Here is a 16,071-nt window from a genome sequence, read left to right on the forward strand (position 1 = left end):
ACATAAATATTTTACACATTAAACAACTAAAGAGATATGATAATTTCTTAAAATTATTGAGCAAAACAATAAGCAATTTTTTTTTAAAAAAAAGGAGGCCAAACTTACTTTAAATTTGTGAAACTTCAAAGTTAGCGTAGTGGAAGATTCACTAGCAGTGCTCTTGTGAACTATACAACATGGTCTCCTTAACATCCTCCATACTATTATGGTGAAATTAATAAAAAAACAAAAGAAGAAGAACCACATGATCAATTATGGCATCCCCAGTTTTTCTCGAGAAATAAATAGGAGTAGAAAAGGATCAAAATCACGAATTTGCTATGGACAGAGAAGAGGATTATGATTCTCAGGCTCCTTATCAATGTAGACGATGTGGACAACATGAGTAGAAAAATCAGCAAATTTAGGGGCAGATTCGACCATAGCAGTAGAAACGATTAGGAAAAGAAAAAGAAAAAGAGAGGTGACCGTGGGCGTCCCATTTTTAGATTAGGGGTAATCAAGTCTTTTAATTTTAAAGATTAATTGCAGATGGGCCCTCGGGCATTCAGAATATTTCGAATTATACCTTAAAAATAATTAACTTTCAACTAGGATGCAATTCTCCCTAACTATTATCGAACAGGTCTTTGATCTAAATATTATTAAAAAAATCTTTTGTCCCGCATGAGCCGGACGAGGCGGCTGGAGGCGCAAATCGTTCTAATAACAGCCAACCGTTTGAACAATCAAAGACCAAATCCAATAGCGATCGGCGCCATGGGATGCACCAGCTTTGCTACGAATCTCATCCCTCATTTGGAGCTCCACAGTTGCTGTTTCAGGCCACTTGAGCCGATCCGGACCCCCTTGATTGCTCCGCGTCTCTGCAACTCATCGAGGAGTCCGAGGTTGAGGTTCGGTATCTTGCGGAGGAGAACGAGGTTTGGCAGGGTTGTCCGTTTTGCTGTCGATGATGAGTTGAGAGAGAATAGGCAGGAGTTGAGTGGAAGTGGAAGTGGGGTTGGGTCAGCTATTGAAGATAGGCCGGGTAAGACTTAAGAGCGAGATTGAATTTTGACATTCAATTATCTTCTTCTGTTGTAGATTTTTAAGAATTTAGGCTACGTCATTCGAATAGATTGGGAACTTTTCTAAATTAGCTGCTTGTTTAGTTTGGGTGCGTTTCCAAATGCAGAAAAACTCATAGGATTGTGGTTGAAGTATTATCTTTCTCAGTTGTCTGATGTTCTCCGAACTAAACAGCATGTTGACACAAGTATAAAACACAGCACTGTATAGACACTACAACACAATAAATTATAGTGTATAACTGTAATTAGACACATTGATTATTGTATTGCGTTTACTTGTCGGATTTGCATCTAAGATAATACGGCTTTGTTATAAAACTATTGGTGGTCAGGTTCTAAAGTATGCCTGAACACGCTGAATAAGTGTATCATTATTTAGTAGGTTTCTCGGGAGAGGGTTGTGCAGTTTTAGTTTTCTTTCTTTCTTTTAAGTAACAAATGGCAACCTGCTGTGCCAGTACATCAATCCAAACAAATTTAGTCGAATTTAAAATAGACGCCAAAACTACTCTTGTTATATATATATATATATATATAATCAACAATGTTAATTACTCCCTCCGTTTCTTTTTGTAAGAGAAAAAAACTGTATCACACAGTTTAAGAAAATCAGTTAACCATATTAATTATGTCTGAAAATAAAAAAATTGGATTGCAATACCTTTCATTAGCTGTGTTAATCAAGCCTTCATTAGTTGTTTCTTATGACTATGAATGATAAAATTATGAGGGGTAATTTAGGAAGTTTGCAATAAATGTCTATTGAAAAATGTGATTTTGTGTATATAAAACAAAAAGCTGAAAGTGATAGTTTCTCTTATACATAAAAATGGAAGGAGTATTAATTTGACTTGAGTATTTTTAATTTCTTCGGGGTGCTATGAACCAAGACATGGCAGAAAGACTACGCATGCCCACTTAGAGTGATTGTTGATTGGCAAGGTTAGTTAGTAAAATAGCTCTGAGCGTGAAGTTATGATGTTGGTCGAGTGGCCTGTCACAAGGTTTAAGTTCTGCAATATTCCTTTAGTTTTGGATTTAAGGATTCCTGCAATTTATGCCAGGTTTATGGTTTTTCAAACGCCGAGTGCTTTTGACATGTAAAGCTTCGAAGTTACCTAAGCACACATTTCTATTGTAGCAGCTTGAAGTGCATGCTGGATCATTTAAATGGACTTCTTTTGGCATATCTCTGTGAATTTTATTCTAGTATATATTCGTCAAGGGCTTGCTCTCTACTGACCAGTTTTGATTTTCTTTACTTCCAATATCTGTTCGATGGTTTACTACCTGTCTGTTGATGAGTGTCCATCTTTTCTTCAATCTAACAGCCCCCTTTATCTCAAATAACATTTTTCGTTTTTCTTGCTTCCTTTTCATCTTGCATAGAGCCACAGACCCATTGCATTCATTCATTGAATTACTTATTTAGTTTAGAACTGGTATGCTATTTCTACAAGACCTCAGAAACCATGTGGCAGACATAACCAGACAAAAAAAAAGTGCAGTAATATAAAATTTCTCTTTTTATCATTAAATTGTTCCCTTATTACACAACTGCTTAATGCACGTTAACATTTTACTCATCCAACTCCCAACTCCACTTCATTTTTTGCTCTTCATTTTGGCCAAATAGTCTGTTTGGATATTCTTTGCTCTTCATTTTGACCAAGACTCTTCTCTCTCCTGCACATGCTATTTGTTCTGGTTCTTATGTCGTTTGTATCCTCTTAATCTGTGAGCCTCTAATATCTAGGGCTTTTCTCTGTATTTCCAACCTATACGAACCTTGGTTCATCAACTAGCCATAATCTTCTTCAGGAAAGAGTGATGGGATATGAAAGTACGTGATCTTTAAACTGTATGTGTGACATATCCTTAATGTCGATCTTATTTAATCTAAATAAGCTTGGATTGATTCTCGTAAAAGCATGTAAAGTGAACCATGGGGTTCTTCTAATGATGCCAACTTATTGTACAATTCGTTTCAACTCCAGTCTGAGCATTGTGCAGGTCAGAGCTGCAAGTGTAGTAAATAAAGTCAAGAGCCTGATTTTACTAAAGGGGAAGAAAAATCTTAGGTCCCTGACTTCAATTTTTTGTTACACAACACAGAACTGGTTGATAATACAAAAGAAGGAGCTCTTGAAAATACTAGACAAGATGTTGAAGGAAGTGCACTATATGATTTTCTTTATCCTAGTAAAGAACTTCTTCCTGATGATAAAGAAATGAGCATATTTGATCATCTTGAAGAGCTGCGGCAGAGAATCTTTGTATCTGTTTTAGCAGTTGGGGCAGCCATTTTAGGATGCTTTGCATTTTCAAAAGAACTGATTATCATTCTTGAAGATCCTGTAAAATCACAAGGTGTGAGATTTCTTCAGCTAGCTCCTGGGGAGTTTTTCTTCACTACTTTAAAGGTATAATTGTTAATAATTCATCTATCTGTCTGTTCTTGCGCAATCTGCCATGTCATGTTTTATCAGGACTGTATGCAGTCTTTGTGTTTTGGCGTGACTTTTATCTGATTCTCTTTTTAAGTTTACGGCTTAAGAATTAAATATCTCCTTTTCAAACCAACTATTTTGCCACTATGTAATTTAACTTGTAATACAGGTCGAAGAAAACCAATAGCTGAATAAGTAGAAAAGGGGCAAGAACAGGAGGAAAAGTTTCAGTAGTTGAAACAAAGGATCCAACTCCCTTATGATTTTCTATGAATGTTGAAGATAACTTCCAGTCATTTCTGTCATGATGAATCACAAATGAAAAGTCTGTTATGACCTAGCTTCCAGGATTTAAAATGTTGTTTGACCACCAAAAAAGGATTTAGAGATGCTGATTATCGTGCATTACTGTCCATGAGTCTCTGTATTCTGCATGCTTATTTTCAAATTCCATCAAATCGTGATGCTGTGGAATCAATATTTTTTTCTTGGTACTGCAGGTCTCTGGATACTGTGGCCTCCTCTTGGGAAGTCCTGTCATTCTCTATGAAATCATAGCCTTTGTGCTTCCAGGTCTAACAAAATCTGAGAGAAGGTTTCTGGGACCAATTGTTCTGGGCTCGTCAGTTCTTTTCTATGCTGGAATAATCTTCTCCTACCTGGTTCTGACACCTGCAGCATTAAATTTCTTTGTTAATTATGCTGAAGGGGCTGTTGAATCATTGTGGTCGATTGATCAATACTTCGAGTTTGTACTCGTGCTAATGTTCAGTACCGGCTTGTCTTTCCAGGTAGACTTTTTTTTTTTTTTTCCTGAAACCTATACTAATGATCGGATCGTACAGTTTCTCTAAACCTCAACATACCAGGAGTCCATGACCTTATGGCATCTGGCCCCCTTCAATGCCAACACAATGGGGGAAAGATAAAATTGTGAATTCATATTGTGTATAATGAATACAGAAAAATAGAAATACTTGCAACCGACCAACTTTTGGTCATCTGTATAATTTCCCCTCAACTTCGAAAACCAGCAGGTACTCCCATAAACTTCCATAATATTTTGGAGATTTGGGGCATTTTATTCCATGTGACTCCTATTTGCCTTCAAAAAATGGGGGCATGCCATATAGCAAGAGAGGGTTTAAAATGGCATCGCCATAATTGTAAATGGACTTAGGCTTCCCATGCCCAACTGTATGAGTTTAGGGGACTAAATTTCAATTCTTAACAAAGAATTGGCTGTTCATAAGCATCCCTTTTCATTTTTCCAATTATTTGTATTTAGTGCTTGATGGATTCTGAGATGTTCTAGGTAGATCCTGTCTACAAAACTAAAGATATTTTGCAACTTTGTCAGATTATTTTCATATAGTACAGGTACAAGTTCTTATTTGCATCCGACCTATGTAAACATGTTTTAAACGATAGGCTTGGCCTATCCATCTGTGATCAACGAAATCTGAGTAAAAGTTCTTTTAATACAATCCACAATCAATATGCTCACACATCTATTAATAATTGGTTTAATCTATGATTTTGTTATTTGATCAAGTCTATCTTAAAATTTCTAATATTGAAGCAATATTGCAGGTTCCCGTTATACAATTCCTATTGGGACAAGTTGGGCTTGTGTCTGGAGATCAGATGCTGTCAATTTGGAGGTATGTTGTGGTTGGTGCAGTAGTGGCGGCTGCTGTGCTTACTCCTTCCACTGATCCCCTCACTCAAGTTCTTCTAGCCGCTCCTCTGTTAGGTCTCTACATTGGTGGGGCATGGATGGTCAAGCTCACTGGAAGGTGACTCTAGTGCCCCACATCTCCATATGAGCTCCAATTCTTTCAGACTGAATGTATATTCTTCACCATGTAATCTACTTCTGGTTAAGTAGTACCAGAGATTTAGGGCCATCTCTGCCTGTATTGTAAATTTTGAAATATAATTTTGTACCTTATGTTCTCCAAGTTTTGTCAAAACTCAAAAGCTGTTCCTCCCGTGGAACATGCAAGGGAAAATTGGGCAAAAGGACCGTGAGTCCAGATAATTGGGCAGAAGTCCTTAGGTCTCATTTAAGCATTGCAATGGTGTCCCTATTCCCTCAGTGTGAATATCTCTATGAACGAAAAGGCCGAAATACACCTTAAGTGATCTATAATGGAAAAACGAAACAAGAACGGAGAGGAAAAGACAAATGCCCTCAGCAGTAGATAATTATCAGGAAATTATTAGTTTTTTTTTATTCTGAAAATGGCTTAGGTGACGTGAATTTTCCAAATAGAATTTTTGATGTTCTTGAAAATCTGCAAGCGTCTATCATCTTCTTTGAGAGTTTTTAACACTTTTCTATAGTCTGCAATCGTCTGTCTTCAAAATTCTTCCACGAGTTGCACGTATTTGCAACTTTCTTCCATGGGTTTGTAAGTAACTGCAAAAGTCTTCTATTCCTGGTCCTCTTCGAGAGTCTTCAGCACTCGTCAATAATCTACAATAGTCTCCCATGGTCTTAAAAAATCTTCCACAATTTACATGTGTCTGTAACTTTCTTTCACGAACATGCAAGTCTACAGAAGTCTTTCATTCCTAGCCCTCCTCGAGAATCAACACTCTTCAATAATCTACAAAAATCTCTTCAAGACTCTTCAACATTCTTCAATAGTCTGTAATGTCGTCAAAATAGTTTCCTAAAAGCCTGTCAACTTATTCTAAAAATTAAACAAGTAAATTTTTCCTCAAAAACCAAAATCAAGTGCACTGGGCTCACATATTAATTGTTTTTTCCCCTCAAAACTTGTTATCCTATTTTAAAATTTAACCAAGCATATAATTTTTTCATAATAAAATAATATATTTTTCTTAAATAGCATCAACTATTTATTATTTCATATTCTGAAAATTAACAAAGCATGTACATTTTTAGAATAAAACGGTACTTTTTTTTAATAAAAAATCAAAGTCAGCATCATCCTACCCTTTTAGGTTCATTGTTTTTTTCCTGAAATCCTTGATTCATACTCTGAAAATGCACTTAGTCCAGAACTTTATTCCGAATGAATGAAAATATTAACATGAAAGCACAGAAATATTCAACAACTCAATTACTTTGAAACATAGCACTCACCTTGAAATAACTTGAGCAACTCATAGCTGTAATAACAAGTTCAATTTAACAGTATCTCCTAAAATAACTTACCAAATTATGTCCACAATGAATTATTACAAAAGAAAAAAAAAAGGTGAGATTTACAGTTTCTTGACAACTTCAGGAGGGTTGTCTCTCACCTTCCCTTCAGAGGCCTCTCAATGTCTGATTGTATTTGAATACATCAAAATCCTGAACAGGTCACCCGACATAACTAATGCAGTACCCCGACCACTACACGCAATCCATAGCTTACATGTCACAGGGCTAGGAATTAAAAAGGGTACAATAATATGATAACAAAATTATTAAATGTTATTCTAAGAAAGAAATTATTTTCCCGAAACATCTGTATCGCGAATTATCTTCTAATATGATAACAAAATTATTAAATGTTATTCTAAGAACGAAATTGTTTTCCCAAAACATCTGTATTGCGAATTATCTTCTTTGAAGGAAGAACAATTGCAGCTACCGGTCGATCTTCATACCCACCACCTTCATCAATGATAAGCCTCAAGCCATTTACATGGAGTTTTGCATGATGACCACTAACCAGAACGGTGGGACTAGCACTTAGTTCCTACGAGAAAATAGAAGATAATCGGAATGAATATAAGGTAACTAAAATAACAAGTTCACAAAAACAAAAAAAGAATGACTTCTAACAAAAATATTTGCGAAACAGACAACATCTATTTATGTAGTATGAAGAAAAAATATTTCAACCAAAGAAGCAACAAGCTTATCACCTCTGGTATATTCCATACACTGTCCCTCCCGCTGAGAGGCGCAACCTTAGGCACCCGAGTATCCGAGATTTCAAAAGTTTTAATTGCTCGTTCACATCTTTCCCTTTCTCCAGACCAGCATGAACAGCAATCAACTTGCAGCTTTTGATTCCATCATCGGTCTCCACACAAACTTCGTCCTAGTAAAATTGGACATCATGATCCACAGAGCTTCAGTAGTTGATCTTTAATCTACATCAATTTGCAATCTCAATAAGGAGCACACTGTTCTAAGAAGCAGGTGAATAAACTTGCAACCTATGTCAAATGATGAGGAATTATGTCTTGTGATGAGATACAAAAGCAGGGAAAGAAGTCCCACCTCTTCATGGACCCAGACTAAATTAGCAAGAAACTTTTTATGCTCATCAGGAACTGCTTTAATCAAATCTGCACGCAGTGAAAGTCCTTCAATCTAAGGAATAGAACAAAAGAATTTACAGTTTCAAGTAAAGGACCAGTTACACCCCAAAACTTTTACGGTATTATCAGTAACAACCCGAGCAGAGCTGAATAAAAGTAACTAGTCTTCTGCATTACACGAGTCGCATTATATGTGCACAATGTGGCTTCTTTTATCCCAGACACTTTGTGTGTGTATGTGTGAGGATATATTTCATCGATTATATTGTGTCAGTTATAGCGCCTCGAATCAATGCGAAGTTATGCTAACACAGTTGACATCACTGATTAAAAGGATAAAAAACTTTTGTAATGCCAATGCCACCAAAATGCTCATTGACACAAATCAGTTCAAAACAACCAAACAACCTTGTTGATAATGCAATATTGAAATAGTATCTAAAGACAATCATAAACCAACAAAAAATTCAAACCCATGAAAGGGGAGAAAACAAGGGAACACAAGAAGCATACCAGCAGAACCATGAGGAACCCCATAAGACTCAAAAGTCGGTCCAGCATCATAAATGGAACCCATATAATCAATGCCCTTGGCTGTATTGTACTTGACCTTAATTGAACCAGCCCAACGCCTCCCCTGAAGATGCATATTGTCATAACCATCACCCTTATACCATCCTTCTCTATCCTCACTGGACTCGTACTCTTTCCAGGAATCGGAAAACTTGGATCCATCAGGCGGCGGAGGCAGAAGACCAAGAAAAGCAGCGAAGGCAAAATCATGGTTCCCGCAGAGAAAGACTTGTTTCTGATTGGGGTATTTAGAGGGCAATTCAATCAGGAAATCAATAACTTCACGAGGGGACCGCGGTCGCAATAATCCCCCAAGAAGATAATCGTGGCAGATTGAAATAACGAAGGGTCGATTTCCCTTTCGAGGTTAGACCACAAGTTTTGGAGCTTGGTGATGTAGCCATGGGTGTCACCTATGCAGCACACAACCCTGGCCATGGCTTTCAGTTGCGGCGGTCAATCACTTCCGCTTCGGCTTCCAACTTCAAGAATCAATCTAGGGTTCAGAAAGGATGAGATCGACGGTGAATAGGAGCACGGCGAGCAACAATGAAGAGGATTAGGAAGAGCGAAAAAGCAGTGGAGATAAATAGATGATAGATTGATGTCGGGAGAGGGGAGGAGGACGACGGCGAGGCGTTGAAGGAGTGGGGTTGCCACGGAGGACAAGAGAATCATATTAAATTAATTTTTGAACTCTAAAATCTTATAATTTTAATTTTGAAAATAATTTTTTATTATAAAAAATGAGATGCGTTATTACAAAAAAAATAACGAGACGTCTTAAATTAATGTACCAATTATTTAACTAATTTTGGCCAAAAAAATTAGTTAACTAATTCACACACACATATATAAAATAAAATAATTATGTTAGTTATTTGTAAAATACAGGTTGATTTCTTCAAAATATCCTCTTTTAATAATTTACATGGAAATTTGGCCAAAAAAATTGTAATTTAAATTAAAAACTACTCTGTTAGTTGTATACGTTAATATATGAGGATTAGGTTGTGGTTTTCTCTAAATTTAGTTCCTTCCCTTTAGTTGGTTGATGATTGCGTTGCTCTTTATGATCTTAAATGAGCTTGTTCAAGTTCAACTAATATGAAGTTCATGTTGTATCTTTGTCAAGCACTAAGCAATTGTTGCTTTCAATCAATCTCAAAAAATTTAAACCTGGCTATCGTCAGGATTGTTCGAGTTATAGTTATAGAGATGTGATCTCTCTTCGGACTGGACTGCCAAATCTCCATCCCCTGTGATCCTTCTCTTGGATTAGGTCATGAAACATCCACGATGTTGCTCTTGCTTCTCCTTCTCCTCCCCTTTTTTTTTTTTGGGATCTATTGGCGATTTCTTTTTATTTTGATTTTCTTAACTTGAGTTTGTTCAAATTTGTTTGAAGTTTCTTTTACCAATAATTTTTCCTTTGACCAAAAATTTGGCACTGAGTATTATGTTTTTTATAAGAAAAATATAATTGTTGGTCCTTATATTTTAGCTTGTTTTGGTATTAATTTCTACATATTTTTTTATTGCTTTAAGTTTTTGAAATTTATCTATTTACAACATTTATCCTTATATTTTTAAATATGACTATAAAGATTTAACGGTGACTAACTTGTACATAAAATATGTTATTTATTGTATTAACTTATTAAATTTATGATTAGTTATATAAAAAAATTAGAAGTTAAAAAAAAAAGTAAGATATTAAATCAAAACCGTCAAACACGCAATGGAAGACATTAAAACACAAACAAAACATAAGCAAAGAACACATAATTAGTGGCCATTTTGCTTACGCAATGTCCAACTTATCATAATTTTAGTAATTCAACAATATAATTAATAGAATTATGTACACATTAGCAAGTTTAATTCCATAAGCAATAATAATGACTAACACTACAAATAAATAAAATTTTAGGGACTTGGAGCAATGAAAAGAAAATATAAGGACAGATATCAAAACACATTAAAAATATAGAAACCAACAATCATATTTTCCTGTTTTTATATAGTTAATAATACCCATTATTAAGTTACTTTATTTTATTTTTCTTTCCGTTTTATTTCATTTTGCATCCTATATGATGTTAGACTACTGGTACTGATGGTTTAAAGACCAACGAATTAAACGGATAAACTTATCAACTGCCATAGCCCTAAATCTTAAATGGATGAATTTATCATTAACAAAATACGACTTGATCAATTTGTCAACAGCGCAAATTTTCGAACAATTGACTTGATAACTCAATCCCTATCAAATCAACATCAAATTCAGTTTCCAGAGAAATTCTTGCGCAGAAAGGTATGGATTCAACCTATATTTGTAGAATTCACATGTTGAATTGTGAAACCTAATTTTTGCCATTACACGCCAACCCAAAATCAAGAGCAACTAGTAAAACATTAAAAAAGAAAATCAATTTTGCAAATCATGCCAATTCAAAATCAAAAGCAAAACATCCACACGTCATTTCCAAACCTACAAGAAATGCTTCTTAATTGCTTAATGTCATGTTTTCCACTTTGGCTTCCAGATCAGCAGTACCAGAACTACTTAATTCAGATGCAAGGTGTCTCATTGAACTCCTTAAAACATTGCATGCCTCAAGGAATGTGGCTGATGCTCCCCTGAGTCCTCCTAACACTCCTTGCATGTCATCAATAATGCTCTGGATTTTCACCATAGCTGCTTCTATGGCGGGGACCTCTTGAGGGGGATAGAGGCAGGCTCCAATTTCATCAATCTGTAAACCAAGTTCCTGACACAGCTTCAACAGTTTCTCCAGTGAATCCACAAAATCACCACTGTCACCCGGCTTTTCCAGCTTAAGCATGCCCGAGATGCAGCGAATAAGCTCCTTTACGACTGAGAGTGCATCTGATACAACCACAGTTGCTGCTTGGGCGATTTTCATCTCTTCAGGTGAAAGGTCATTCCCCAGTTCACCATCATTATCAGATACTTCGTCAGATGAATCCGGCCTCAATTCATTCAGTTCACGAAGAACATCCTTCATTGAAACAGCAATCTGCGTCACTCCTCGCCCAATTGCTGTAATATTAGTGGATGGAGTCTTTTTAAGAGCAGAACATGCTTCCCATACCACGCCAACTAATTGAGAGATTGATAGTTGCTGATCTTTCCCTTGAGATCCTGATAGTGTTCAATTATAGGGATGAGGTTGCTATTGATAAAAAAGAAGCCATAAGATATGCTAGTAAAAACAACCCAGAGTATATGCATGTAGACATGACAAAATATAATCAAGATGATGAATAGTGGAGCGTATGGTGCCAGGCACAGACACGCAACAGAACAGAGTAGGATTGTGAGAGCATGATGAGCAAATCCCAAACCCAACAAAGTATTAATCAATACCTCTTCTACAAAACCTTTAAGAAGACCTAAAATCACTTTGAGATTTCGTTATTCCTTTTTGATCTTAAGAAATGGGTAAGCATTCGGCAGGTTCAATGCCAAACCATAGAACATTTGATTAGAATAACGTTTGTTCTCACAGAGACCAGCAGCATGAAACTCACAAAGGAACTGTCAGCAATTAGTATACCATAAAGATTAGGGGAAATAGTCCTAGCAAGTGAGCAGGGTAAGACAGATTAATAAAAGGGTTTCTCTGCAAGCAGTGCTCAATCAAGTGGACCAAGACCTCAAACTTGTGAAATAGGAGACTATTGATTGGCTAGTAGTATCTCAAAGGGAGCTTTAATGGCGATGCTAACGGCTGACAACTGAGTAATACTTTGAGGAGAGGTCTTATGAGTGCATAGAGGCAAACTAAAATCTCTATTGAACATTATATTGTCAATACATTAGAGAGACTGTTATGACGTATTTATGGTGAATAGAAAGCAGGCGTTTAATGCATGGATGGAAAATAGGCTGACGGAGCATGGCATGGCTTTAAATGAAAAACACAGCAAAAGTGCAGGGTCTGCAACCAAGGCAATCTTGGTAAATAGCTGCTCATGCTGACCCCTGACAAGAAGAACAAGGGAGATCTCAAGCTATACCTTTAAACAGCTTTAAACCAGAAAAAGCATTTATAGTTATACTTCACAATAATTGTCCTCTTGCCTGGTTAAAGATCATTTCTCAAATCAATGCTCCAAGCCCAAGGGGTTTTACAGCTCCCCAGACCATATCCTTTCAACAGATCCGTTTAGACAATAGTTCCTCAAAGTTTTCTGCTTTATTAGATTTCCCAATAAAAACATGGAATGTTTCTAAAATTATTTTTAAAAACCAATCATGTGAATGTCAGTTGCAAAACAAACATCTTGTCATGTTTTTTTTTTGGACAAATTGCTAGCAAACACAGAGACTATACCTAAGTTTCCCTCTTAAAAGAGTTAACAACCACAAATATGATGTAATTCTGATATTACAAGACTCCACACCCATACACAATTATTTGTTCAAGGTACTTAAAGCTTTGGATGATTGTTGTTATATTTTTCATTGGAAGGAACTCAATAAAGAAGGAATTGAAAAAAAAGAAAACCAAGATTCAAGCATGAAAACACATCTGCACGCACATGTCCACCCAAACCCACCAGCCCCAGCCCCCTGCCTGCCTGGGTTAGGGTATTACTAGTACACAGCACACTTGTGATATCAAATATTTGTCATAAGCTACAGTAGCAATGCTAAAGTTACTGGTTAACAGGTCATTAATTATTATTACGTAACCAGACGAAATGAATATTACTCAGGACAATAGAGTTTATAGCTCAAGGCTGAGAACTTCAGACAGATCAGTGGTAAAGAAAGTCGAACAAACTATCCATCAACCAGTATATTGTTAAGAAATGCCCTACAGAGAGAGAGGGAGGGAGGGGGAGGGAGGGAGGAGAGGTTACCATATAAAGACACAACTTCCTTTGTCAGCCTAAAGCTGGAATCAACAACTTGCTTCACAGAAGCATGAATACAGGAAGACAGTGTAGGCCCTGCACCTACTGTGCTTCCATGGGAAAGCAAGAGGAAACCTTGCAACGTGTTGAAGTATGATGTCATAGTTTCCTCTATTGCTTTTAACTCTGGCTTCTGTCCACTCAAAAGCATTCCAACTACAAAGCAGATAGAAGACGTGTTTAATTACATAAACTCAAGCCTGCACATATCTATGAACTACAGAGCAGAGTAAAATTTGGGTTAAGAGTATTACAGCACACTTGTGAATGCAAGATACAATGAATCTCAAACTTCAATATTGAAGTCACAAAAAGAGCACAATACACAATAGAAGTAATTCTTCAATTCATTTTCTAAATAGAAGCATCCACCTAATTGCAGTTGTTAGATGTAAACATGATAGACGTGCATTCATAACTATGTGAAGGTACAAATGCATACACATGAAGATGCATTTGACAGATCTCTGCCAATATTAAGTGAACATAGTGGAATTCACAAGCATAAGACAGAGAGACAGAAAAATGGATAGGTGATGCAAATATCTAACTCCTACATGCGTGCGCGCGCTCGCGCTCGCGCACACACACAAGCCCAAAGCACACACAAATAAACATTCACACTAACAGAAATAAATAAACATGCACACAGATATGCATAGATTTCATATACTATTGAAATCATAACCCACAGGACTCTTGAAATTACCATTTACAATGTAGAACCTACTCATGTAGATTTTGTTTTTTAATATATTCCCTCAGATGTCCCAATGCAGTAAGCAACACTTTATAATCTAGTTGCCAAATCTTACAAGCTCAAAGTGGAATATCTCAGTAACAAAGCATGCCATTTTCCATAGTTTTAAGAAGATTTTTTTCCTTAAAAAAAAGGATATCTGTAACCTTTTGAATTTAATCCACCCTGTCACTCTGTAAGATCATATTCTCTAGCATTTTAGTTGATGGTTTTAATTATTAAAAGTACCAATATACGGAGTACGCAGGTTGAATAAGCGTTCAAAATTTACCTTCCCTCCCTTCTTCCCAGTTTGCAAAGCTCTGTAAAGTAATAACCTACGGCATTAGATTTTATCTAATTCATCAGAATTTTTTATTCATGGCCCCGACAAGCTCTCTAATTTAATGCCAACTCAATGCTTCAAAGTGGTAACAGAAAACTACACAACCAAACTTACATAAAGGAAGAAATCAAGCAGTCATAACAATATAACAGAATTATGAGATTATATGCAAGATAATCTTTCCAGAACCGAAATAAGAGACGCTTTTTATTGAAAGTCATACATCTCTTTTACCAACACCCCTTGGTCAATCCAGTGATGAACTCTTGACACTAGAATGCGGAATGAAAGAAGAGAGAAACACTTCTGAATACGCACAGAATGACCAAAAAAGAAACTTTTATAGTACCCGGTCTAAAAAAAAAAATTCCCAATTCATGAGAGAGCAAAAGATTAATCAAGCAAAAAAGAAGAGACTTTATAACCTATGGTAGCCTGTTTTGAGACCTGGTCGCCCATCTTTATTATCTCCTCCCAGCTCACTTTGTCCAAAGAAGAAGGAGCCGTTTGATCCAAAACCTACATAAGCAAGCTCAAGTCCCAAGACACTTCATGCTAGTTCAGAGACAAGCACAAATAGATAGCGTTGAATTGAATAGAATAATTAGAAGTCGTAGTACCTGAAGGGTCTCATGGATAGTGCAGAGGTGGGAACCGAGGATTTGATTCAAGTGCTTCTTCTCTCCTTTCCGGGACATGTTATTTTGCCCTGTACAGTTCCGGGCATTCGGTACCCGCCTCCGCTAACGGATTTGCTGTATAAAAATCGATGGGATTTAGAATGCGTTTGGAAGTTTATAATTGAATGAAAAGTAACAGTTATTAGTGAAACGAAACGAAATGGCATGGGGTGAAGTGAAATAAAATAAAATATTTTATTTTTTGAAAGTTTTATAATAAAAAAATAATTTTACATTATCATTATTTAAAAGTTATTATAAAATGAATGGAATAGGAAGATTTAAAAATTTTTTCTTTTAATATTACCCATATGATTAAATTTAAAAAAAATAATGTCATTAAATTATTATAATATTTATCCAATAAAAAATAATAATAATTAAAATTAATGGTTAAACAATATATTTAATAATTAAGAATAAAAAGAGAAAGCAAGTGACAGAGTTATTTAAGAAAAAACATTTTTATTGTATAAGAGAAAACACAACAAAGTTGTAATGTTAAAAGGCGTGATAAAGTGATAAAGAGATATGGCAAAGACAAGAAAGATATGATGAGAGGTAAGATTATGCACTATGCTTGAATGCTTGATCAACTTGACCTCGTCCGAAGCATTTGGGAATATAGGATCAAGTATCGGCAAGGGTAAAACCTTGCTTTACCCAAATATAAACAAGTGTTTTTATTTTTTAAAATTTTTTATGAATAATATTTATTTTATGAAATTATTTTTTACTAAAAATGATCATGAATTATATTATTTTTATGATTTTTTTATCATTATAATTTTTTAAATCTCTTTTGAAATGCAAAATTTATTTTTAGCTTATTATTATGTAAAAATAATTGATAATTTTTGTTCATTTCAAATTTTAAAAAATTACTTTTCATTCTAATATTAATTTTATGAAAAATATATTTTAAATAATAATGATGATAATAATATTTTTTTCAAGGAAA

At 35.5% G+C, this 16,071-nt stretch overlaps 3 protein-coding genes across 4 annotated transcripts; 1 reads left to right on the top strand and 2 right to left on the bottom strand.

The window, feature by feature from the left end:
• Positions 1 to 636: 636 nt before the first annotated feature.
• On the top strand, positions 637 to 5,602 carry LOC129322146 (sec-independent protein translocase protein TATC, chloroplastic). Its single transcript, XM_054968230.1, has 4 exons — positions 637 to 1,033; positions 3,192 to 3,499; positions 4,027 to 4,317; positions 5,120 to 5,602. The coding sequence occupies exons 1-4, from the start codon at positions 670 to 672 to the stop codon at positions 5,327 to 5,329; spliced, it is 1,173 nt and encodes a 390-aa protein (XP_054824205.1). The 5' UTR covers positions 637 to 669; the 3' UTR covers positions 5,330 to 5,602.
• Positions 5,603 to 6,608: 1,006 nt separating this feature from the next.
• On the bottom strand, positions 6,609 to 9,043 carry LOC129322147 (tyrosine-protein phosphatase RLPH2-like). The gene is given in 6 exon segments (XM_054968231.1): positions 6,609 to 7,248; positions 7,418 to 7,482; positions 7,485 to 7,596; positions 7,779 to 7,846; positions 8,333 to 8,680; positions 8,683 to 9,043. Coding segments are annotated over 6 exon segments (924 nt in total). The 5' UTR covers positions 8,831 to 9,043; the 3' UTR covers positions 6,609 to 7,065.
• Positions 9,044 to 10,685: 1,642 nt separating this feature from the next.
• Positions 10,686 to 15,211, bottom strand: LOC129321398 (uncharacterized). Of its 2 annotated transcripts, none has more exons than XM_054967143.1 (4): positions 15,051 to 15,211; positions 14,856 to 14,949; positions 13,292 to 13,501; positions 10,686 to 11,564 (listed from the first exon to the last, which is right to left on the bottom strand). In XM_054967143.1, the coding sequence occupies exons 1-4, from the start codon at positions 15,126 to 15,128 to the stop codon at positions 10,906 to 10,908; spliced, it is 1,041 nt and encodes a 346-aa protein (XP_054823118.1). In that variant the 5' UTR covers positions 15,129 to 15,211; the 3' UTR covers positions 10,686 to 10,905. The 2 variants fall into 2 exon arrangements, with proteins under 2 accessions (XP_054823118.1, XP_054823119.1); XM_054967144.1 differs by having other exon boundaries at positions 14,856 to 14,978; positions 15,051 to 15,185.
• Positions 15,212 to 16,071: the final 860 nt, after the last annotated feature.

Source organism: Prosopis cineraria, unplaced genomic scaffold (assembly GCF_029017545.1).
Source record: "Prosopis cineraria cultivar Desert tree isolate PC_DT_omini unplaced genomic scaffold, ASM2901754v1 PC10, whole genome shotgun sequence".
Classification (NCBI taxonomy): domain Eukaryota; kingdom Viridiplantae; phylum Streptophyta; class Magnoliopsida; order Fabales; family Fabaceae; genus Prosopis; species Prosopis cineraria.